Source organism: Cajanus cajan, chromosome 4, assembly GCF_000230855.2.
Source record: "Cajanus cajan strain Asha chromosome 4, NIPB_CcT2T_4, whole genome shotgun sequence".
NCBI classification, from domain to species: Eukaryota; Viridiplantae; Streptophyta; class Magnoliopsida; order Fabales; family Fabaceae; genus Cajanus; species Cajanus cajan.
In genome coordinates, this window is record NC_138520.1 from 7831353 (window position 1) to 7856097 (window position 24745).

General features: G+C 31.9%; 3 protein-coding genes across 4 annotated transcripts; 1 reads left to right on the forward strand and 2 right to left on the reverse strand.

The window, feature by feature from the left end:
- The first annotated feature begins 622 nt into the window (after positions 1-622).
- Positions 623-2900, forward strand: LOC109802678 (uncharacterized). The gene has a single exon (XM_083073255.1). It carries the CDS (start codon positions 1394-1396, stop codon positions 2027-2029), a length of 636 nt encoding a protein of 211 aa, XP_082929381.1. The 5' UTR covers positions 623-1393; the 3' UTR covers positions 2030-2900.
- A 1804-nt stretch (positions 2901-4704) lies between these two features.
- Positions 4705-7566, reverse strand: LOC109802943 (phosphoinositide 4-kinase gamma 1). The gene is made up of 3 exons (XM_029272025.2): positions 7415-7566; positions 6901-7023; positions 4705-6555 (listed from the first exon to the last, which is right to left on the reverse strand). Exon 3 carries the CDS (start codon positions 6459-6461, stop codon positions 5064-5066), a length of 1398 nt encoding a protein of 465 aa, XP_029127858.1. The 5' UTR covers positions 6462-6555; positions 6901-7023; positions 7415-7566; the 3' UTR covers positions 4705-5063.
- A 1311-nt stretch (positions 7567-8877) lies between these two features.
- On the reverse strand, positions 8878-21939 carry DPE2 (disproportionating enzyme 2). Of its 2 annotated transcripts, none has more exons than XM_083074056.1 (23): positions 21645-21939; positions 20859-21247; positions 19872-19986; positions 19698-19756; positions 19412-19542; positions 19170-19293; positions 18816-19012; positions 17907-17985; positions 17777-17815; positions 16711-16830; positions 16253-16354; positions 16052-16135; positions 15711-15953; positions 15447-15572; positions 15249-15323; positions 15018-15089; positions 12034-12153; positions 11556-11653; positions 11210-11369; positions 10931-11029; positions 9829-10026; positions 9397-9490; positions 8878-9305 (listed from the first exon to the last, which is right to left on the reverse strand). In XM_083074056.1, the coding sequence occupies exons 2-23, from the start codon at positions 21210-21212 to the stop codon at positions 9100-9102; spliced, it is 2895 nt and encodes a 964-aa protein (XP_082930182.1). In that variant the 5' UTR covers positions 21213-21247; positions 21645-21939; the 3' UTR covers positions 8878-9099. The 2 variants fall into 2 exon arrangements, with proteins under 2 accessions (XP_082930182.1, XP_082930183.1); XM_083074057.1 differs by lacking the exon at positions 21645-21939 and adding an exon at positions 21585-21634.
- Positions 21940-24745: the final 2806 nt, after the last annotated feature.

The window sequence follows — 24745 nt, forward strand, 5'->3', positions numbered from 1 at the left end:
CTTGATTCTTTTAAATTTTAATTGTTTTCGTTCTCGGGCTCTCAAATTTTATTTCCTATAATTTTTTGATTTTTTTATTTGATCTCTATAATTTTTTTAATTTTTTTTCTATTAGATTTAAAATTCAATCAAACAACAAGAATGAAAAAGAAATAATTTTTTTTCTATTAGATTTAAAATTCAATTAAACAGAAAATGAAATAAAAAAATTATAAGTAAGTAATTCAAGAAAAAAAAAGTACTATAAACAAAAGCCTCTTATGGACGAAAAAATTATTTAAACCTTAATATTTGAACATGTTTCAAGGACATTTTTAAAAGAAAAATATTTATAAGGACAAAAGTATATATCTAAAAAAAAAGCAGAAAAAACAAGGAGATTATAAGAAAAAGGATAAACCTATTAATATTATATTTGCTTTTTAGTTTAGAGTTAACCATACTTAGGTTTAATTACATTAATATTAATTATAAATTTTTATACAACAATATAAATAAAATATATGTAAAAAATTATAAAAGTTATAGATTGCTTTAGTATTTCATATGGACATAAAATTACGTCATGTTGTAGTGTCTGCAATAGTTGCAATTGCAGTAACAACATTTGTGACCTTAACTGTAATTTTAAATCTTGATACCATATATGTCCCAATATATATATTAACTTATATAAAATTAAAGAGGAGGAGTATCCTTTCATGAAGAGACAACGATTTATTTATGTCTCTTCATAAAAAAATCATGTCCATTCAAACCATACCTTTTTATGAATAGTTGTAACGATTCATTCATTTCTCTTCATCAAAAGTCATGCCCATTCAAACTATATACCATTTTACAAAGAGTTGTAGCAACCCATCATAGATTTCAACAAATGGTTTGACAAATCAACGGAAGACTAACACTTAGAAATATAAATTACTAGCATGGAAAACACATGAAGTTAAGACAAACTCATAGTCGTTACCATTCTCGGCCGTTATTTGATTAAATTGAGTATGAAATATTGACCAATTGCTACGGTTGCAACATTTTGTTTTGAAACTATGGGTTGGATATAAACCCCAAAGAAGCGACAAAAAAGAAAACATTTGTTCACAAAATTATTATTAGGTGTATAACAACCTTCATATAGTATAGTGTAACACTGCATATATAAAGTTGTACTAATCTACAACTCTTCCGATATCCATGAACTCATCAACTCTATCTTAATTTCGTAACCATATCTAGAAAATTTTTCTATGGGTCATATATATGTTCCTTTTATGGAAGATGCAATGTTGACTTGTACCTTAATAAATATCCCTCGGCCTCTCACAAAACCATATAACATACATACAAAGTTAATTTCTCTGCAAGTATTTTCATCTTGTTGAGGCTCTCAACAATGTCAGAAAGAGTATCCATTAGAGATGTTGAGAACAAAAAGTTGAAGCGTAAGATTGAGGAGGAGCCACCCACCTTGGCCATGGAGGACTCAAATCTGTTTCTGAATCAACTCAGCTGTAAGTTCTGCAACAAGAAGTTCCGCAATTCTCAAGCCCTAGGAGGGCACCAAAATGCTCACAAGCGTGAGCGACTCCTTTTAAATATTGAGAAAGAGCTTGAAATGAAGGCTCTTGAAAATGTTCCACTTTATTCACCTCCAACGTATCTTCCATTTCAAGGGACACCCTTGTATCATGGTGCTCTCATGCACCCCATGAAGCACATGCCTAACATGTCTTTCACTCTTGCACAACCTAGCTATGACATTAACCAAGGGTTTCCCCTCGCGCCACATTTTTTTGGAATGACAAGCACTTCAGGTGGAGGTGATGCAACATTTCCAACGATATTGAACACTGAAATTGAGGGGTATTTTTACCAGATTCCTTCACTTGTTGAGAGTGCAACTACAAGTCTGGTTGGTGGTTCTTTATCTTCTCGTGTTTGTGTTGATGGTCTTACTCTTCAGGGAAGTCCAAGTGTCACAACTAATGACTCATCTTCATCCGATCTGGACTTGTCTCTCAAACTTTGAAATTTTTGTCAATTTTTAGGCTCATTTTGACATAATGTTTCTATGTAGTCTATGGAGTTTCATTTTATTAGTTTTATTGTTTGGCTTTGTATCTTATTTTCAAGAAAGTATAGTCATCTCATGAAAGGAATCAAATCTTTGATATGATCCCACTAAACACCTTCTTAATCAAATCATCCCTTACTCTTCTCAACACAAATATATTTTCATGAGTCCAAATTTTTTTTTTATTACTTACATTAAATGTCAAATTAGTTATTTTTGTATGATATCCCTTTAATTCTTATAACAACAAAAAAAAAATTGACGGCTCAAAATAATTAAGAATAAATTCATACCCACAAAAATTTACAGACTAAACTCTAACAGATGAAAATTTTAGGGATATTTCTTAATTTTTTTTCCAGCACAAGAAATTGACAAATGTGTTATCCAAATAATATTAATAAAAGAGTTTTTTCTTTGCATGGAAAAAGCTAAAGACATAATAAAAAAATTTAGAAAAAAAATTGAGCATTTGAATAGTCTTTACTATGAATTTTGAATATATAACCGATATTAAAATATATGAGAAATTTTTATTCAAATTTTGATGCCTACTTATTACTTGACTAAGCTTATTTCTTATTATATATTTTTCTTTAAAAGAATGATTTTAATTAAGATATATATAATTAGATTTTTATTACAGGTTTTAAATGTTTATGATAAATAAAAAGTAATAATTTTTTGAAGATTTTTGTTGTTTATTTATGTTTTAAATATTTATTATAAATAAAATTTGTATTTATATTAAAATAATAATTTTGTCCTAAATTGTTCGATGATTTAACTTCTTATAATATAGTCAATCTTTACTTTTCTTTTTTATTATAATTTTTTTGTTTAACTTTCTGTCTCTAGAATAACTTTATTTTTGTTTTTGGCCTTGACCTTTATAATAAACTGATAAGCATAACAGAAGTGCCACATCATAAACATGTTTGGCATGTCATGGCAAGAACTCATGTCAACATGTCAACATATGGAATATTAAAGAGATTAAACTAAAAACACACAAATATATATATATATATATATATATATATATATATATATATATATATTATAAGAGAAATGATATTTTTATAAGTTGTACAATAAATTTTACATCTGAGAGAGAAAAAGATAAAAGAGGGAGAAATTTAAAATGTAATAAATGATGGAATAGAAAGTAATAAACACAAAAATTAATATTATATAAATTGTTATAATTGTATCACCACTCTATTTATATTTTATAGGGACTAAAAGAAAAAAAAAGTATATTTATAAAGAATAAAACAAACTGAGTACAGGAAAAATTGGAGTGGTCCTCCATGAATATAACGATTCAAAGCTCCAATTATCTACAATACCACATCTAATTGTTTGCATTCCACTATTAAAAAAAATGTTATTTTTCTGCGAATTTTTTAAAAAAAAAATATTTGTATATTTTTTTTACAAATTTTTTTGTAATAATAATTTTATAAAAAAAATTTGCAAATTTATTTGTAAAAAATAATTTTACAAAAATTTCTTACAAATTTTTTTATGAAAAATAATCTATAATTTTTTTTTGTAAATTTTATTACAATTTTAATGATCATAAAAAAAATTTATGGTAAAAATTTGCAAAAAAATGTTGTACGGATTTTATCTTGTTTCTTGTTGATTTTCTTGTAAAAATAAATTCGCAAGTAATGTTTACTAAATGATAGAAAATTTTCGTAGATATATATATATATATATATATATATATATATTTATAAGTTTAAGAATTAAAAAATTTTCCTCAAGTCTCACATCGGTTAGAAATAAAATAATTAAAGAGTATATAAATTGGGACAATACTCATCTTACAAGTTGATTTTGTATGGTTAAATGTTAAGAAAATAAGTTGGTCAAATGTTTTGCATATTAAAATGGAATCTAAATATTGTAAACCAAAGTGAAATAGAAAACATTTAGTATGATTTAAGTACACTTATTTATGCCACTTATTACAATTATGTAATGTGATAATTACATTATGTTCAAATGGTGAATCTTAGGTGAATCGGAAGACCAATAATGTACTATAGACTAGAGACATCATAAACAAAGGGAGAAAGATGATAATGACCACTTGTAAACACTCTAACACCCAACTTACCAATTATTATTACAGGGTAATAGTATGACAATAGTAGGGGGTAAGAACACACGGAGATGATAATGTGAAGGGTTTGTTAAGACATTTTGGATTTTGTTAGAATATTTTATATGTTAAGACATGTTTAATTAGGAGTGTAAAATGTGATACAAATGGTGTTGTCCGTATAAGGTTTCTTTTTTCTACCTGGTTATAAGTATATATATGTTTGCATAGTTCCTAAAACTCATATTGGTGGAAGGAAAAATAATTCACTGTCTTTTGTAAATTGCTAAGTGTGTAATTAAACTTATACCTTATATACGTTACTTTTCTTCTTTTCTTATACTGCTATGACATTTATTATTTTCCCTCTCCTCTTTTCGTATCTCTTTCTCAAGGATGTATATATACATCCTGAAAAAAAAAAATCCAATTTCAAGTGATCAATTATGTTTTCTATCTCAATGTAGACGTGTTGTAACATGCATGTACATAAGAACAGTGCACACAAGCAACATTAACCAGTATATATGTATCTATATATATAGATATATAGGGAAGAATTAATGAAATCAATGCTTCCCATTACAATTTGAATCAGCAAAGTAAGAAAAAAATACAAAAAATAATTACATGATCACAGGTGAAAACCCACTCAGATAGGGGGTACAACTCTATTTTGACAAAGAGGGGTAAAGAAGAAAAAATGAAGTTGCGGAATGGAATGGATGGCATTACCACCTAACCAATCGCTATTCCATCCTTGTCATATATATATATATATATGGGACTTGTATCTACAATCTATACTAAAAATATATGTTGACTTTAATGTACAATAACAAGCGGCAGTGATTCATCTCTTGCTTTGGTTACCTATCTTCCTAAGGTTCGGTAACTTCCATGATGTTCCAACTTATGCTTTTGCACCTTCTTTTCCTCAAAAACACCATGCAAAAGCTCACTAAAAATGTCCAAAAACGCTTCCCATTCTCCTTGGTTAAGGTCTCCCAAGGAAATGCCACCAACTTCACATTTAGACCCTTGTTCGGTTTCTTTGCAATTCTCACGAGGGAAGATGATGCTAGCCTTGACTTTCAAGCAAACTTTTTCCATTTCACTTGGTAACTCTTCACCACCACGAAACTTCCTAGTCATCATTTGGCCTATTTCAGCAAGACAAAGGCCAGCAGCAGCAGCTTGTTTCAACAAAATGGTGCAAACAAAAAGAACACGAATAGAGCACTCCCTCAATAAAGGAAGCTTAGTTCTCAAAATCTCTGCATCTTTAAAGGGATCAAGTTTGGAAATGTACTCGAGTTCGGAGTCAGAGAAAGGAATGGAGGCTTGTGGCCAATGCAGCCACTCAAAATATGGATCATCCAGCCACTCAGGTAGGCAAAAACCATGGTCAATGGGAACAAGGTCAGTGACTCCATCAACAAAACTATTCTTATGGTCATGATTCACCACAAGCATATTCCCTGCATGTCTATCAAGATTCAGAATCCTAATGTCTAGGATCCCAATTTGGTGGACTGAAGAAACTGAGAAGAAAGAAGGGCCTAACTCTCCTGCATCAAAACCATGCCCAACAAAGCGTTGGAGTGAGGCAATTTTAGGCTTGTGAGAAGGAACTGTGGCTGCATCACTGTTGTTGGTAACAAAGAATGCAGCATGAGAGAATTTGACTAAAGCAGTTGGAGGCACACCAGCAAGGCCTCCATGATCAAGAAGATAAGCAGCTGATTCTCTTATACCAGTTTCACCAATCCTAATAGATTTCTTTAAGCCAGGTTGGCCCAGCATTTGACCCCCTAAGCCTTTTGGGTTGTTCAAGGCCAAAGGTTCTTCATCTATTGGCTTTGCTACAGCAATGTTGTTACCATTTGGGTTCCGGAAAACATAGGCACCACCTAGGCCACTAGGGAGGGGTGTAGGTTGAACACCTGAGGCCATAGCTATGGCAACCTCCACAACTAGAGCATGTACTGGAGCTCCACTTCCACGAACAATCTCAACCCTTGGGTGGTGAGAAGTGAGTTCTTCCCCTAAAAGGGTGCTTAGGGGGAGGCATGGAGTGGAGAAACTGCGGTGAATATTATCGGCTTGGAACGCTAGTTCAAAGGAGTGTGAGAATGTACCAGTTTGGCTAAGTTCAAGAGTGTTGGGATCAAGGTGACCATAGGATTGCAGTTTGCATCTCTGGGATCGGCTAAATGGCTTGAATCCATTATGTCGGTCAATGGTCACAGCCATCTTGAACAATCTCATTCAGATGATGAGAAGATTTATGGCAGCAGTGCATTCCAAGGGCCACTTCTTCTCATCAAATCCTCTGAAAGTAGTTTTCTGAAGGCGATGGCATCTGCACGTTCGTTCATCACATGTATAAATATGCCAACAAAGCAAGATATATTTCTTTCAAAATTCATTTTCATGTACCAAATGAGAAATTTAATTAGAATGCATTAATAAGTTTTTTATATTATCAGATATCATCTAATAATGAATTCATTACTTCTATCGGTTAAGACATTCTTTATGTTGGTTGTTTCTATCTGATCTGACATTCATAATAGAATCTATGCTTCAATTCTCGAACAATTATGTCCTTAAAAACATACCAGAAAATCTGTCCTTTTTTATCATGCAACAACAAATGGAGCCGACTAATATATTAAGAAATTAAAAGTGCAGCCAAATCTCTTACTGTTTATTGGCTTCAATGGGGAAAATTTTCAAATGCTGGACTCATCGCTTAAACTCTGGATACCATATTAACAGAAGAGCAGGCTAACTGATCTGCACATTTTTTTCTTGAATCCCTTATAACCTGCAAAATTCCCAGGCACAAGATGTAAACAAGAAGGTTCAAATGAAAATGATCAACTGACATCTGCATATTTCATGTCATATAAATGAAACAGAGACCCCAAATTCATCCCTCCCTCCTCAGCATCACAGTTTTTCAAACCATATATCATTAACATTTTGTATATAAACACAAACCGTCAACAATCGCATCTCACAATCATCCTTAATGATTTGCATGCAAATACGTGCATGCCAATGCACCAATTTTCGAAGAGAAACTACATTTGTATAATTAGTTTGTTTTATACAACAAAGTGTGAGGCAAGGTAAGATAACAAATATAATATTGTAAGAATGATGCGACATATTTTGAAATGGTAAGAAACAATTGAAGAAAGAAAAAGGGTTACCCTGAACACTGTGAAGGTATTCAGGGAAACGAGAAGCAACGGGAGCGCGAGAGAATCAAACCGTCGCCGGAGTAATATCGAAATAAAACTCCACTCCCACTCCCAACGTTAATATCCCTCGCCTCTAAGCACAAACCCCCTTCATCCTTTCTATATTTTCCTCTTTTAAACGATCTTCTCTGTTTTCCTTCTCCAACGTTACTATTTTTGCCTCTGCGCTCCCACATCGACACTTGGCATATTTTTGGGACACAAATGCTAAAGTATTTATATATGAAACATGTTAATTTAGTATTAACTAACCAACAACCTTAAACTGTAACCGCTATTTGATTCGTGGCTCTATCCGTGTGTGACACGTGGCGTGGCCAAAAAATACGCTGTGATAAAGTTCTTCGTCCTGTTGCATTGCAAGCTGGCATTTTTCTTTAATTGGTTTGTGGCAGTTAAAGGGTTATCGGTGGACTTTTGCTCTTTCATTTCTTGCGCTGAAACCGCCTCAGAATCAGATAATTTGGTCTAACATGAATATTTGTTTTGCCAAAATGGAATTGTTTAATTTCAGATAATGGAAAATTACAATATAACAAAGTATCTGTAGGAGGATTATTCATTTTATTTAATATCTATATAAAAAAACTAAAAATAAAATAAAACCCTCTTGATACTCAAATTTGCTTTTCCAAAAATATAAATAGCTTTCCTTTATTATATAAGAAAAACTATTTTAATTGACGTTATCTTTTATGTAATCTTTAATTCAATTTTTTAATTCAAAATCAGGGGGAAAAAAAAATACTAACGCTAATAAAAATTAGTTCATAGGGTAAGAGTTACTCTTCATTTGTATCCACTAAAATTTCTCTCAAAATTTAACTTTTGATTACACTTAGCCTGTAGGCATGTGAACTTCGGTGATAATAATTTTATTCAATAGAGGATGAAACACTAACATTAGTTAGTAAACTAGCCAACAATATACATTAGAATTGACTTAGAGAAATCCAAAAAATATCCTAAAAATAAATTGATTGAAAGATTATATTAGACAAAGTTAAATATTTTTTTATTTTCATAAAATAATAGAATGTTGACACATAAATAAATATTATCCATTGATTGACACCTATTAAGATTATATAACTGTATCCTTTTTAAAGTTTATTATCAATGAATAAAGAAATATTTTAGTTTATGCGGATCTTTTCTTTAGCTTTCTTTAACTCTATAGAAAAACAGGAGTAGTGATCGAATAGTATTTTGCTTTCTATCAATATATATTCACTTTGTACTGAATTAGATAATCATATCGTTCAAATCTTTAAATCGGGCTTCAAACTAACGTTTGCTAATTTAATCTAAGTAAATGTTTCTCTATTCCATTACATAACTGTAAAGGGCCAGTAAATATCGAGCAGAATATGGCAAGAGACATTTTTTTTTATGTACACCTGCACTACGAGTACCTCTTCAATTACTATTATATTAATAGCGACAACTTTTAGGCACATATACCTGGACGTAAACAATACATGCTTCAAGATTTATTTGCAATCTTTATTAAATAACATAGTGGAAACAGACAGAAAACATAGCACAGATGATTTTTATTGTTTTCTACATTTTAGCAGGTTATGGGATAATATGAACTGAAAGGCTAGTATGGATAACATCAGCTCCAATTTTTATTTTTTAAGAACAGGCTTTTCCGTGGTACTGGCAGACTTCTGTTTACCAGAAACAGCTTCTGTGACTGACAATGCTGACACTCGGCTTGCTTCTATTTCTGAGTCTTCCTTAGGGAGTGATCTTCCACTCCAACGCACAAGATCTTTGATGATGGTTTGGAGCTCATTATCCTTGATCAATGATTCCAAAGTCACATGCACACCTTACAACAGTCAAAACACACTTAGATCATAATGTTCCATAAGAAAGTTCAGTAGTCACAGACTATCTAGCGCCAAAGCTTTAAGACTTACGATATCTCCAATAGTGCTTCGGATTCGTAGGGTCATTGATTGTCTCCTCTGTTGCAGGGCGTGTTGTATATTCTTCTTTTAATGCTAACAAGTCCTGTATTTGCAGTCCAACAGATTCCAAGCATGAGTTTCATGTGCAGAGAAACAACTAACATGAAATTGGTTCAGACAGCCATAAATCAACTAGTGCTATCTCAAAGGGCTGTCTTGAGAAACTAAAATGGAATGTAAATCTAATTTATGTATAAATTAAAAATAAGATTATAAAAAATTAATAGAAAAGAACTTTTACAAAGTAGATCAAGAAATTTGCTTATACTTAAGCTAATTTTAACTTTTGAAGAAATTTATTATATTTCTCTCCTAAAAGTGTTTATAAATAAGTTTATCCAATCAGACTCTAAATTTATTTTTATGTTATAATAACAATACCTGAAGAGGGAAAATTGCCCACATTGATGGGGCTTCAAAATGCTGCCTTATTACAAAATGTACAACTTCTGGAACACATTGATCAGGCGGCAACTCATCGGACTCCATCACATTCTTGAAAAACCGAAGTCTTCTGTCTTCATCTTCTTCCCACCAAGCACGCAAGGTGGAACAGTCATGGCATGATGGGGCACATACCTGCACATTGTCGCAAGTCACCCAATCAAATGGCAATCTTACAAAAGCCCTCCAAATTGGAAAACTTAACACTAGACTTCAATAGAACTGAACTTAGATTTAGCATATTATAACAGGACAACCGTAAATATCTAATTACATGTCCTCTGAATCACATAACTATAGGCACCACCCAAAACCAGAAAATTTTCGTTCATTACAAAATAAAATCACAAAATATTTAAATGTGGCAAGGATATAACACAATCAGATTAAAGTGATTGAAGATTTTAGGTATTAAGGGAAAAGAAAGGAAAGAACAGAGAGTGAATATTCTGAAATTGATATTGATTTGATGCAACATGATGATGCGTTAGTTGTGATACAATATGATGCAAAACATAAAGTGGCCCTATTTAAAGAAACTAATCCTAAGAAATAATCTAAGATATTCTAAATTATTCTAAAGATACAATCTAAATATTATTAGATATTCTTCATATATTCTGACAGGTTAACACTTTAAACAAAGCAAGATTTCTTTATAGAGGACTCGTCATCCTGCTCCTGCCAACCTGTGGATTTTGTTTTTAATATAAAATATGTTTTATCCCTTAAAATATTTTCAAATGTTAATCTTAGTCCTCATAAAATTTGATACATTTTTAAGTCCATGCATTTATTCAAAAACATACATTATCACTTTTGATAAATGTTAGGACTAAAAACATATTCAATTTTTATAGGAACTAAAATCAACATTCTTAAATATTTTGAGAAACTAAAAACATATTTTACCCTTTTTTTTAAATGAACTATGAAACCACCATAAAAAATAGAAAAGTCAATATGTTTTCATTAGTTCAACCAAAGGCGCCTAAATAAAATAAGGACAAGGACAAGCAATAGCACAAAAAACCCTTACCGTCATGTAGCTGTACTGAGAAGGAATACCAAATTCCAGATCAGGTTCATTAGGCATTCGCTGAATGCGCAACCCAACTAACCCCAGCTCTTGCATAACCTACATGAACAAATTTATAGTCAAATCCCTTCAAAGTACTCAAAATAAATAGATAAAAATCTAATTCTTTTAATATCTTCAGGATAAGTCAGAATTGTGTGTGGTTTGCATGTGTCTGCAAGTGAAATAGACATAGACTTTCTGGACTAGGAGAGCTAAAGGAAGGCATAATGGGCATACAGGATGGACACAAGATGGAATGAGGCCCAAATCTTCCCCACAGGCCAGCATGTCTGATGAATTCAGAAGCACCGGCAGGGTCTTCAATGCATTTTGCCTCCAAAGATTCTCTTGTCGACAGAAATAGTAGTCATTGTATAATCTTTTGAGAACGTTCTTGCTGTATTATATGATAAGCAATAAGAGATCTTGTGAGAAGATATCTCAAGGAAGTCAAAACTCAGAATGTGAAAAGAATTGTTGTTTTGGATGCAGAACAACTTTTCAGCATGCTTAAAAGTGGCATAATTGTAGGAACAATCCACAATGAACAGTACACACTCGCTCACACAGATAAGTATGGTACCTATGATCATCCAAATCCTGGAAACTTGAGGTATCTTCAAGGTTGAAACGAGGATAAAATTTTCTTGGATCCTCTGGATCTCGGATTAGAACTATATTCTGCAAGCAAATAGCATAGAACATAATGTAGAACTTGCAATACCAAGAGGACACATATCACAAGACAGAAAAAGATTCAGAAAAGGCCAATTATAAGATTAAAGAATGTAAAATTAATTCACCATCAGTGTAAAACTTTTTATGCTACTAATTAATAAGAAAGTGTGACATCATTGCAGTACTAAAGTTTTCACTTACAGTGGAATAACATCTTAAAACAATGGAACCGTATGGTTTACTGAATAGAGTAAAACTCTTAACAGTCAGTTAATCAAAATCAAATCCAAAATTAATTAGTTTTAACTTTCAGGGCAAATATCAACACAGGAAGAGGGGACAGAAAAGGAATATGAACAAGGAAGCAAATTTGATAAAGCTACCTGTGAAAGATCAAAGAGATTGCGCCGCAATTTGTCTTCACTCTCCAACAAAAGAGAACTTTCTGCACAAGTTTTCAGTTTGGAAGCAATTTTTTTCTCTGTGTTGCTATCCTCCTTGAACTGAAACCATTTATTGAAAATAAATATTTGAGCAACACACTTTAGCACCGAACAGAATATATATAATGATTACAACAGAGTTCAAAGCAAATTTAACCACTGAATGGCATATTAAAAAATAACCAATAAAACTGGACATTTTATGTTTTCACATCATACATGATAAAATCTATAAACCTCTCAGATTGCTGCCTCTGAATCCTACATGTGACATTGACTACATATCTTTGCCAAATAATGCAAAAGGTTTACCTACAGTTCCAGAAATAACAACTTCTATTTTAAATGGTCAATACTCAATACACTCTCTTGCCTAACAGATAAGCAACCCATAGCTGTACTTGCTTGATCATGAAAATATTTTCATGTATCAATACATCAATAAAAACATCAAACATGATGGTCTTCTATGAAGAAGATATACTATCAACTGGATTTTCTATAAAAAAAATTGTGCAAATCATGGATTTCATTTCAAAATTATTTAATCTCTAATGCAATAAGGATAGATACACAGCAGTAGCACTCTTAAGAAGTTTTCTTCCTGGTATATTCCAGGACATATGCATGATATCCGCTCTTCACCAATACTAAACCAATGATTTCAGTCAGCTTAACAAAGCTGATACAAATTCGTCAATTTAGTGCCGATGGATAATGTGGAAGGGTTTTTTTTTGATAAAACTTAACGTTGAATACTCAAAAAGTAATACTGGATTTTCCGGTCTTTTAGTTCATTTCACAAAAAGTGATTGCTGGTTGCCACATAAAACTTAATTAATTAATATATAATTTATTTGATAGAATTATCCGATAAATGTACATATAATTAATTGAAAAATGCCTAATTTTCAGTTTTATCTATTTAGGGTGTATTTGTTCCAAGGTTTGTAGTGTTTATCTTTACTCCAAGAAAGTGAACACGGGAATTTATTCTTCATACATGCTATGAAAAAAAAATGGCATTTTTTAATCCCAAGAAAATGTTTTGCTTGCATTTTAATCCCATGATGAGGATGGATTCTGTTGAAAATCAGAATATAATATTTTGTCATGATAGCATATCATTGGCTAAAATTCAGAATATAATATTTTGTATCAATAGCAGTTTATAGGCACATAGTATCAGATTTATAGGAAACAAAATGTCCTCTATTATGTATAATTGATGTAATAAGCCTATATAAACCTACATTCCTTCTGTATTTAGACACAGTTTTTCCCAAATATGTCTTTGTTTCTTCCTCTTTAACATGGTATCAGAACCAAGCACCCAAGGATGTGGGGAAGGAGATTGTGAGACACAAGCAATAGATTTAGCCGTGTGTGAAATCGAAGCAGTGGTGCCATGACTCTAGCGATTCTCAAGCCACTGAAAAAAGTCCTCATAAGAAGCTAGAGTAGCTTGGAGTTGATCAATGAACAAAGTGGATTCAGTTGGTGCATGAGCTATATTAGTAGTGCGAGGAGGCTTGCAATGCAATTTCCAATAGCGATCAATGGTATGGCTAACGCAATGACAATGTTCACACTTGGGATGATTCCTCAAATGGGACGCTCCACCCCAAGAACAACTAGGATTACTACTCTAGGAGGCAAGTGCAGAAGTATCGCCCAAGGGAAGGGTAGAAACCTCAATATTTACTTTTGGTGGAATCTAAAGAAGGGCAAAAGATATAGAGAGCATATTAGAAACCGTGGTTGACCCAAGAATCTGATCCCAGTTAGCAAAATACTCTGGTGGCAAACCACAAAGGGCAACGACCATGAAGAAAGCCCCACGATTCTCAAGTTCTTTCTAGGCTTAAATTGGGTTAGAGGCGACAGGGGGGAAAAGTTCATTATAATCATGAAGAGTTGAGTGAACTCTCCTAAGATAGGCAGTCATCAGGGCCATCAAATAACTGAGGAGCAATAAGAGTCATTAAATCATGACACACTCCATATAAATGTTGAGTGTCATTAGTATAAAGGGAATGCACCTTTGTACAAACCAATTCAAGAGTGATGTGAGGTCAAAAAATTGGTTTGATATTAAAAATGACTTTTGTCAGATTACTATTTTTCATGGTTGCCATTTCAACACTGGCCTCTCTTCCAACTTGATATTATAAATGATTTCCTACATGGCAATCTTGATGAAGAAGTCTACATGGAGCAACCACTAGGTTTTGTTGCTCAGGGGGAGTCCTCTACTATGGTCTGTCTACTTAAAAGATCCCTATATGGACTTAAACAATCCCTTTGAGTTTGGTTTGGCTAATTTCATACAGTTGTGCAACAATTCAGTATGGTTTGCAATGAAACCAGATTGGCAGAACTAATACGGCATAGACACAAATGGAAGAAACAATATCGCTAAATATCTAGAAGCCATATGTTCTCAAGCAGCATTGATAACATAATTATATAATTCTAAAGAAACAGCAAAAAAAACCAGAGAAATATAATAAGAAAAAAAAATATTATAAAAAAAAAGGGAGGGATAAAGCAGATTGCACAACTTTATATAATTCTGCGAGTAGAAAAATCAATCATTTGTAATTCATGCTTTTAGTTTGGAATCAGGTTCCATCTCAATAAAACCATTCATCTTAATGAAGACTGGACCAAGCAGTGGTCATTCACGTAAATTTAAAATCAAATCTAAAAGTATCATTTATAAACCTACAGGAGTTGGCTATGAAATATTTATTTATTAAAATAGCAATAGCCAACAAAAAAAGTGCTTTTAAGATATATATTCAGAAAATTTGTTCCCCACTTCCCTTATGGCTAAAACTGAAGGTATGCTATATAAGTATATAACCATACAGAAACAAATAAATATTAGATAGAAAATCTATGCAGAAAATGATGATTACCTCATAGAAGTTCTTGTCCAATTCATTTAGAAAAGTTGTTGCAACATAAGTCCAAGCAGCTCCAAATTTCTCCTATAACAAGAATGAATATGATATAGTATAACTTACCTTGAGAAACACATAAAAGACTAAAACATGTATATCCGGATTGCAGCCGGGACTCCTGGAGGTAAATTTTTCACATACTATGAAAAATCAGTTGTAGTAGCCTAAAAAAGCTAGACTGCTAACCTGTAATAGTTCCCGCTTAATATATGGGCGACTCAGGCGATTAAAGTCCCATATTCCTTCTCTTTCAAGTTCTTCCTACAACAGATAAGACATGAATTATTAATTAACTAAAACAGTAGTTTCTTTTGCTAGTTCGAGCAGTTCAGCATGAACTCACTGCATCAAATGCCCTTTAAATTTAAAAGAACATGAGGATACCTGACTAAGAGGAATAGATGGTCGGAATTTTCCAACTAGACCTGTCGCAGCATGATCTGGAAGTTCCCAGATTCGGAAGAATCCCAATATGTGATCAATCCTGTAAGCTGTAAAATATTTTGCCATCTGCGATGGATTTAAAAAAAAAAAAAAAATATATATATATATATATATATGTATATATATATATTTTCAGCCTCTTTATATTAGTTCCGATAGATTATTGCTCAGTTAAGGACAAGATCTAGAATTCAAAACCAAAACCTGTGTCAATCGAGCCCGCCACCAACCATAGTTGTCCTTTGACATTTCTTCCCAATTATAAGTAGGGAAACCCCAATTCTGGCCATTTTTATCAAAATAATCTGGAGGTGCCCCAGTAGAGGTATTCATTCGGAACAAAGTTGGATAAACCCAGGTATCCACACTGTTTCTGTCAACTCCAATTGGAAGATCTCCCTTTAGTATCACTCCCTTATTTCTTGCATACTCTGCAGCTTCTGATAACTGTCAGAACAAGAAGAGAGAAAATGATAAGATTCATTTGTTTTAGTGATTTGACTGCATTGAAGAACTTCCAGAGGGTAGGGTTCAATTTAGCTTACTTGTAAATGTAAATGGTATTGAACATAGTAGTGGAAGCAAATTATCTCATAATGCAGGCTGTCCTTGGATACAAGTTTCTCTAGCTGTAAAGAATAGGAATAGAAAGTCTCAACATAACCAAATTTATTTAAAAATAAATAAATTAAATGAAATTAATAAGAAATTAAAAATAATTAAAATAAAACAACTAGGACACATACCTTATCTTCCGAATAATGAGCAAAACGACCCCATTGAGTGCGATCTGATGTTTCAAAAAAGTCTCGCAGGAAACAGTAAGCAGCATAGGGTTTCAACCAACCCTATTACCATCAGGAATAAAGCCATGTTAGATGGAGGGTTGCCTTATCAGTAGAAGTAGAGAGAGACCAAAAAACAAAAACTACCCATCGAAAAAATATAGATATTAAGATTTTTCTATAGATATGACATCATCATATTATGATGTCATTTGATCCATGTAGCCAATGCCACTTAGTGAGAAAAAGGGGGGGGGGGGGGGGGGGTGGGAAATTGGTTGTGTGGTTTTTGTTAGAAATAATTGATTCTGGCAAGTTTATTATAAAGGAGAGGGAAAATGTACAAGGAACAAAAATATATGACTGATAAAACGTCTATTGCCAACATATTAAACAGTAACACTATGTAGTAGTAAGACCTCATTCTCAGAAAAGAACTCCTGAAAGGAACTTGAATTAAGTATCAAATCTTTCTCTTGAGTGAAAACTTTCTTAGCAATCGAGAGTTTGGTAGCCATTGTAGCTTCATAATCAACATCCTGTAGAGACACAAATAAAATTAACTATAAGGAAGTTGTCATCTACCAATATGTTTGCATGTGAAAATTATGATGACAGTAACATCATATTCACAGAAAACCTAACAAAAAATGAAACAGGAGTAAAACCCCATCTTAGCCTATAAAAATATAAGCATCAGTTACTTTTATCCCTGACTTTACAAAAATTCTCACTTCAGTCCTTGACTTAACAAAATGTTGTTCATTTTAGTCCTTTTTGGTGCAAAACATCAGTGAAAAATAAGGTTGAAAAGGAATAAAATGATTGACCTTTTAAAGTTATGAACTAAACTGACCAACCTTACAAATTCAAGGACTATAATGGATGTATACTCATAATTCAGGTATCTCAATTTCCAAAGTACTAAGTTTAATTACACATGTAAAAGTAAAGGCTGCAACATCTCATAATTGTTTATAAGTTGGAAGGGCATTCGTCTTGTTTCTCTTATTTCAACCCTGGAATCCAATCTAAAAAGTATTATATTCAACTAATTGCATGGATTTTCAAAAAAAAAATGGTTTTACATATATACACCAAATTATTTGCAATATTAACTCCATCTACAGGTGTTATACTTTTACTGCACCTAAAAAAATAAAAAGTGAGTGGAGTGACATTGAAGACTGAAATTAATTTACTGCCAATCTTTACAAATACAAACTAAGCAACACACCTCCTTTCTATTATACAAATATAATCAGGTCATAATGGTGTTTGCTCAGAACTGATATTTATTTAAAACAAAATCAATGTTAGAAATGACTAAAAGGACAAATTACTTAGACTTTGTAACAGCCTTATAGCAAATCACATTATAAATTAGGGGAGCTGTTTTAATGATATCAAGAATCTTTAAAAAAGTATAAGAAAATGATATCAAGAATCTGCTTCACGATAAGTATAAAGATTTGATAGCATTACCTTCCCATCCAACTGCTGCTTTGCCTTTTCAATCTCTTTCTGTTAAAGGAGAAACAAAGCATTTTAAATATCAGCATTTTGAATCTGCTACGGATTCTATTCAATTGAGAATAAAATTCCTAAACATAACCTTGATCTCCTCTGGTATGTTCTTAGAAAGTGCCTGTACTCTCAGGTACAATGGATGCAATGCAAAGACTGAGAGTGAACTGAAAAGCAAGCATACACAAGATCACAAGTTCACAACTACAAGTCTCAACAATTAGTCTATGAATTGTTTGAGCAATAATTAATCACAAGAAGAAAAAAATTTCATCCCATGTGTGAAAAAATCAAAGACAGAGACTTAGTTTGATTTGCTGCATGCAGTCTGTATGTTATCTAAATAAAAGTTTGAAATAGCTTTAAATCAAAATGGAAATTTCCAACTTGGGAAATCAAATATATGTCAGCCCAAAGTTGTAAGGAGATCAAATATGAGAGTTTTAGCAATTTCAAACAGATTTTGCAAAATTCCATTTCAAGTTACTTTTTTGCCTAAGTTTTTTATACACTGGTACCCCAAGTCTGTGGTAGAAGGAAGAAACAACATGGGCTGCCCTCACCAGTGGTGAATGGGCCAAAAGATAAGATTGGACTCTGTGTAGATGAGAGGAAGACAACTGGTGTGATAAGTGGAGAGGAAAATGGTTCTGGTGTTACTGCAATAAGATGAGATAAATAGGAAAGGGAGGAAAAGAGTGGGGAAGGCAGTTATTGAGAAAATAGGGAGTATGCGGGAGTACACTACCCTTGGCATTTGGGAGCAGAAGTGTTTTTTCTTTTTGTGCTTTCTTGTTATTTCACTGTATTAAATTGGGTTAACTCTGAAATAAGGAGCTAGTCTCCATTATTTCTGTTCAGGAAGACTTTTATCAGTTTCTAATATCTTCAATTAATGTAGAGTAAAAGCCATGTTTGCATAATGACAGGTATAATGATATTTACAAAGTATCTACATATTTATCTGATGTCTACTATGATTTTGGAGCTGTCATACCTGTATGGATAAGAATCCCACCACATCCTATGTACGGATGTATCATTGATTGGTAAAAGTTGAACTAAATGGAAACCAGATTCTACAGCCCAGTCAACTAATAACTTAAGATCAAGAAACTCTCCAACACCCAGATCAGATTCCGACCTAATAGAAAACATGGGGATCGCAACACCAGCACCACGCCATGGTGTTTCCTAGCAAAGAAAACTAACAGCTTAGAACTTTAAGCAAAGAAAACTAACAGCTTAGAACTGTAAAATTGGGGGGAAAAAAAAGAGAGAGAGAGAGAGAAAGAGAAAAGAAAAGAAAAAACACAATTTCCATACTAATAATGTAATTTTAGCAACTTACCCGCATCATGCCATCTGAAAGAAAAATATATTTTGCCTCAATTCTTGAAGAGTTAGAAGAGACTTCTCGATTTGGACCATTCTCTATAGAAAAGTTCCCACTCTTGTCATATTTGCCATATCTGTATGTGAAATTACTGTTAAGGAAGAATATAATGCCTGATGAGAGTACTGGTAATAACATATGAAACTAATAACACCATAATTTCATCATATAGTTTATGATGAAAAGCTCAAAATGGATATCTTATTGGAAAATCGCTCCTTTGTAGCACACATTCAGCTTTCCAGACAGATTCACCAAAATAGCTGAGTTTTAGTCCATTTTCAACTTTCCACTGCCCCAACTTTGTATTGCTACCAATGACATATATCTGCAAAAGTTCAAGAAAGGTAAGTAATTCAAGGTAAGTGGAAAGCTTTTAATCACAAATCATACATGTATCATTATACACATATACATGTTTTTAATGAATTCACAGTGCATTCAGATAAACAATATTAGTCATTTGGGATAAAAAGGTCTCACTGATGTTCCTTTCTCAATATTTGGGCAGGAAATTTTGAATTGGACTATGATAGATTCTCCTAGTCATCAGAAATCAAAATAGGGTTATCAGAAAAACAATAAACCAACACTCTACACACATACACAACCAAAAAGTACCAAAAAGAGGTTAAAAAATTAATTTGAAAAATATACCTTGTGGTTCAACATTAATGTGGTTGACTCCTACAGTTGCATCGCTCAAATCCCAGCTTTGCCGAAAAATGACATCTCTGAAAGCACTTCTGAAAGGGAGGCAATCTGAGCCAGTCTGTGCTTGACAATAAAATACGGGGAGATCTTAAGAATATAGTTCTAAAAACTAATACTTTTATTCTAACTAAGCCTTATTGAGCTATATTATGAATGAGAATTATTCAACTTCTAAAAGTAATTTCCGCACTGACAACATTGAGGGACAGCTCCAAGTGAAATATTTTGGCAAAACTCTGAGCAAAGAGATCAAGGAATAAGACCTGATCTGTGAAGCAAGATAACAGATCATCCTTCTTGTATATTATTGCATAAGTGTTACAAGCTACAGTGTTACAGAATATACATAGTACAAAGAACACAAAAATGGAATTCTTTTAGCTGATAATCAGCTCCACACCTTAAGATGTGATATGTGTTAACCACACTCTCCCAAGAGCTTGGATAGGATAAGCCAGATTAAACAACATTCCAAATCAAAATTTTTTTATTCTTTTTTTGGGGGGGTTCACTAAATACCTGCTTTATTTTCTCCAAAAATATCTCACCTTAATGCATAGAGTTACTTTTGCACAAGGCCATGGATGAATTGCTAGGTTTCTAATAAGCAACTCTTGCAAATAAGTTTATTAGGAATACTTCAGATGGAAAACCATGAAATCAAAAACACAATTATCAGATTACTGACTCCGAGTGGAAAAAATAAAAAACAATTTGCTCAATATAATTTTTGTTAAGAATACATCTTTCATTCTTACAGCTGCCAAATAAAGAACACACTGAAAAGGTCTACTACAAAGTAACATCATTCAACAAAATGGCAGTAAAACTAGGACATATCTTCACAAAAGCAACAAAAAACAATTTTAGCAAGAATTATTTAAAAGTTAAAAGAGAGACAGAAAATGTGGAATTAGAGATAGATGGCACCTGCCAAAGATCATGGAACTCAATCTCCTGGCCACTCTGAATCCCTTCAGGCAGTATCAGTTCCCGCTTCTTCCCCATCTCCCATCTCAGCACATTTTTGTTGTCATCAACAACATAGTAAGTGTACTGGCATTGGAACCCTCTTGGCACTGTGATGCTTCCACCCCAGACGAGCTCAGCCCCTTGTTGTATGGGGCTGAGCAGCACACCCCTCTTCACATTCCAAGAACCAAGCACTGGTACAGAGCCACACACCAGCAAGCTCTGACCCCACTGGGTAAAATATGGTATCCTAAAGCTTACCTTCACCGAATTCACAGACTTATTCCCAGAAAACAAACCCGGATTCACCATATCTTACGACAATGACAGAGCAAAAAACTCAATTTCTGCCAAAAAAACAAAAGAGCAATTATCATTGCTGATGAAAGATCAAGCAAATCACAATACATTGAAAGCATCATCAAAGTTACAAAGTTCTGGGCACTAAGCTCTATCTCTGGGACTCGCACCAGCAAGAAAAGTAAATGATCAAGAAAAACTCAAGTTACATTTTTTGTTTATGAAATGCCTCAATTCTTCTGACTACTCATTCATAAAACGTTAATGTCTAGGATTCCAAATCGAACACCGCATACCCAATTACCCAGTAAGCATAATCAAAGTTAAAAGAATCCCAGAAAGAGAAAGTATGGAGAAGATGAAATGAGTTGACAAAAATCCAACCTTTGGTGCGAAAACGAAGATGGGTGGAGAGAGAAAGAGAGAAAGAGTGATTGAACTCACCTTTGCTTCAAGCAGAAGAGATGATATTGCGGGTCTTGGAAAGTGATATAAATAATTAAAATGAAAGTTTTGTAATTGTAAATGTCTGGTTCGAAGAGAAACGAAGTGGGAAGATATTTTGATAAAAAAAAAGTAGAGAATGCAATTTGAGAGTGAAGAGAAACGTTTGTAGCTATGAGGATTTGATACGTAATGTATGTGCGTGTGAGATTAGAGAGAAAGAGATAATATTATTGCAATATTTCTTTCATGATATGATGTGGCTGCGGGCTTCAATGTTGCAATCACAGTTTCACAGAAGACAGAAGTGTGACACTCATGTGTTATGTGTAATTCAGTAGCTGAACCTCCTTAATCCTCGTTCCTATAGTTGACTTCTGGAATTAACGGTGAAAAAATAACAAGTTTTTTTTTTCTTCTCGAATGAAAATAGAGAAAATTATTTATAAGAATTGTTTTATAGGAAATGTTTTCTTTTCTCCTCTCTATGTCTGCATATCTATATATTTTTCAATAATATATGTATATATAGTGTGAATTTATTGTATTATTAATGCAATGTATAGATATGATTCTTTATTAAAAAAATGTTAATTAAAATAAATAATTGGATCCTAAAATCATTTATTTGATTACTAAAGACATTATGGGATATATAAATCATTTTCTCCTTCAAATATAATTTAACACATAGCATATTGTTTGGTGTTATTACGCATTTATCGTTTTTTATATAAGAAATATGTACTAGTTTGTTTGTTTGTTTTAATGTATATTTATTGCATTTATTAGTTTTAAATTCTATGTCATAAGGGATGGCTTTCTAATGTGGTTAATTATGTGTAATAACTTTTATATTCTCCATTCACTTTTATTTGGTTTTGATATACGTTGTATTTATTAGTTTTAACATACTTTGATTGCGTGAAGTTTTATTGTATTGTATTTGAGGATGAAGATATCTTGGTGATATTATTAAACAGTTCATAAACAATTCAACACATGTTTTATTCTAATAGTATATTCAATAAATAATTTTTAAGTAACTTATAATTTTATATTTCTTAATTTGTACGTAGTGCTAAATTCAAATACTAATTCAATTATTTTAATTAATACATAAAAATATTAAATATTAAAAATGTATGAAATTTATTTTAATTATTGTTTATCATAAAGGTGTGTTTCTTTCACATATTTAAAACATATTCTCATAAATGTGAATATAAGAACATATTATTTTCATATGTATTAGATATTTTTATTACGATTTTAGTGAGTTTTTGAGATCTAACTCACCTAAACTTTTATAAATAAAAAAATTAAGCGTTTTAAAAAATATTCTTAGACATTGGTATTTTTTGGAAAAATAACTATAACATGATTTACATTTATTTATTTATTTATGAACATGATTCATAGTATCACATAATATAAAATGTAACTAAATTTATAAAAAAAAAATATTTTTAAAAACACATCCATAAAATAAAATAATATAAAACATGTATGAATATAAAATTATTCAAAAATATATTTGTAATTATATATATTAATATATTATATAAAATTAAAAATACATTAAAATACAAAAATAGGAAAAATAAAAAAATAAAAAACGTTATAAACTTAACACCCGTGTAACACGAGTTATTTCACTAACTATATATAAAAAAAAGTCAACAGAAATCACATATTTAAAAACAATTTTAGTAAAAGATGATACCGAAGTACTTTACTTTTTATTATTATGAAAATGATATAAAAATGGCTTTGTATTAATAAAAATAATGGCTTTGTGCATAAATATATTATTTAACTAGGTGAAAATTAAGTAACAAAATCTTAATTCGTTTAAGATAATTTAATATATATATATATATATATAAACTATTAAATAATTTAATTAACTAAATTTTTTTAATCTTTATAAAAGTTTAAATAACTTATATAAATAATAAACGTAATAATAATATTAAAAAAAAACTATATGTTCAAGTCTGATTAAAAAAATACCATATATTCAAGAAACTTGTTAACTTAAATTATACGAAATTAATAAATTTATACTATTAAATTAATAAAAACAATTTTCGTTTAATTTCTTAATTGAAATTACAGCACTACACTGCTGCACTAGGAAACCTTCTTTTGTTGCCAACACTCTTTTTTCTTTTTCTTTTTTGTTTTTAATAATAAACTGCATATCCCACTCTAGCCACCGTCTTCACATGATAGGATCTTTTGGCATGTTGTCTTATCTTTGCAACCGTGAGCACAAGGAAATATTGTATATATTTTTTTCTTTATGAACAAGAATCATGTGCAACTTATTAAAGAATTCGAGTACAAAATACTGGTAGCCACTGCTACACCATGAAAGGTCATAAATTTGCGAATCCCAATTTTCAGACAAAATTTAAGTTGGACCAGTTTTATAAGCATTCTACCATGATGTATTAGTTTTATTCTTTAGATTAATTTGAGACACATATTAGTAAGGTGTACTTTTTGTATTATATTGTATCATCTTTTTTTATTTATTATTATATTGTATTAATTTGAGACACATTACACCCCCTCCTTCATTGACGACCTATTGAGATCCAGGAAACCCCCTCACACCATATCTCCACATCCTAGTGAGCTAGCAACTACAAAATCACTCAAACCCCCTCCGAGCTAGAAATCAGAGCTAGAGAAGGAAAGATGACGAAGTGAGTGAGAAAGAAAAGCAAAAAAGAGGGGAGAAAAGTGGTGTCTCCTACTAGAAGCAATTTCTGACAATGACACACGATGGAGATTGAACATCAACAGAAATAGACTGATATGGTGTAGACAGATGTACATAAGCCCATATTAAATTAGATTAATCTAATGATAAAGAAAATTAATTGGTCCACCATTTACCACATCATCACATATTGTTCACCATAAACTTTGTCCAATTTTTATTTCATAACTAATATTGATGTTTTCCACTGAAAAGTTGTAGTAGGAAACAAATGTTATATTTTTTCTATAATAATTAGCCATTTAGTTCATGGAGTGTGAGAGAGAGAAAGAAAATGAGATGGGAAAGAGAGAATTTTATCTTAACA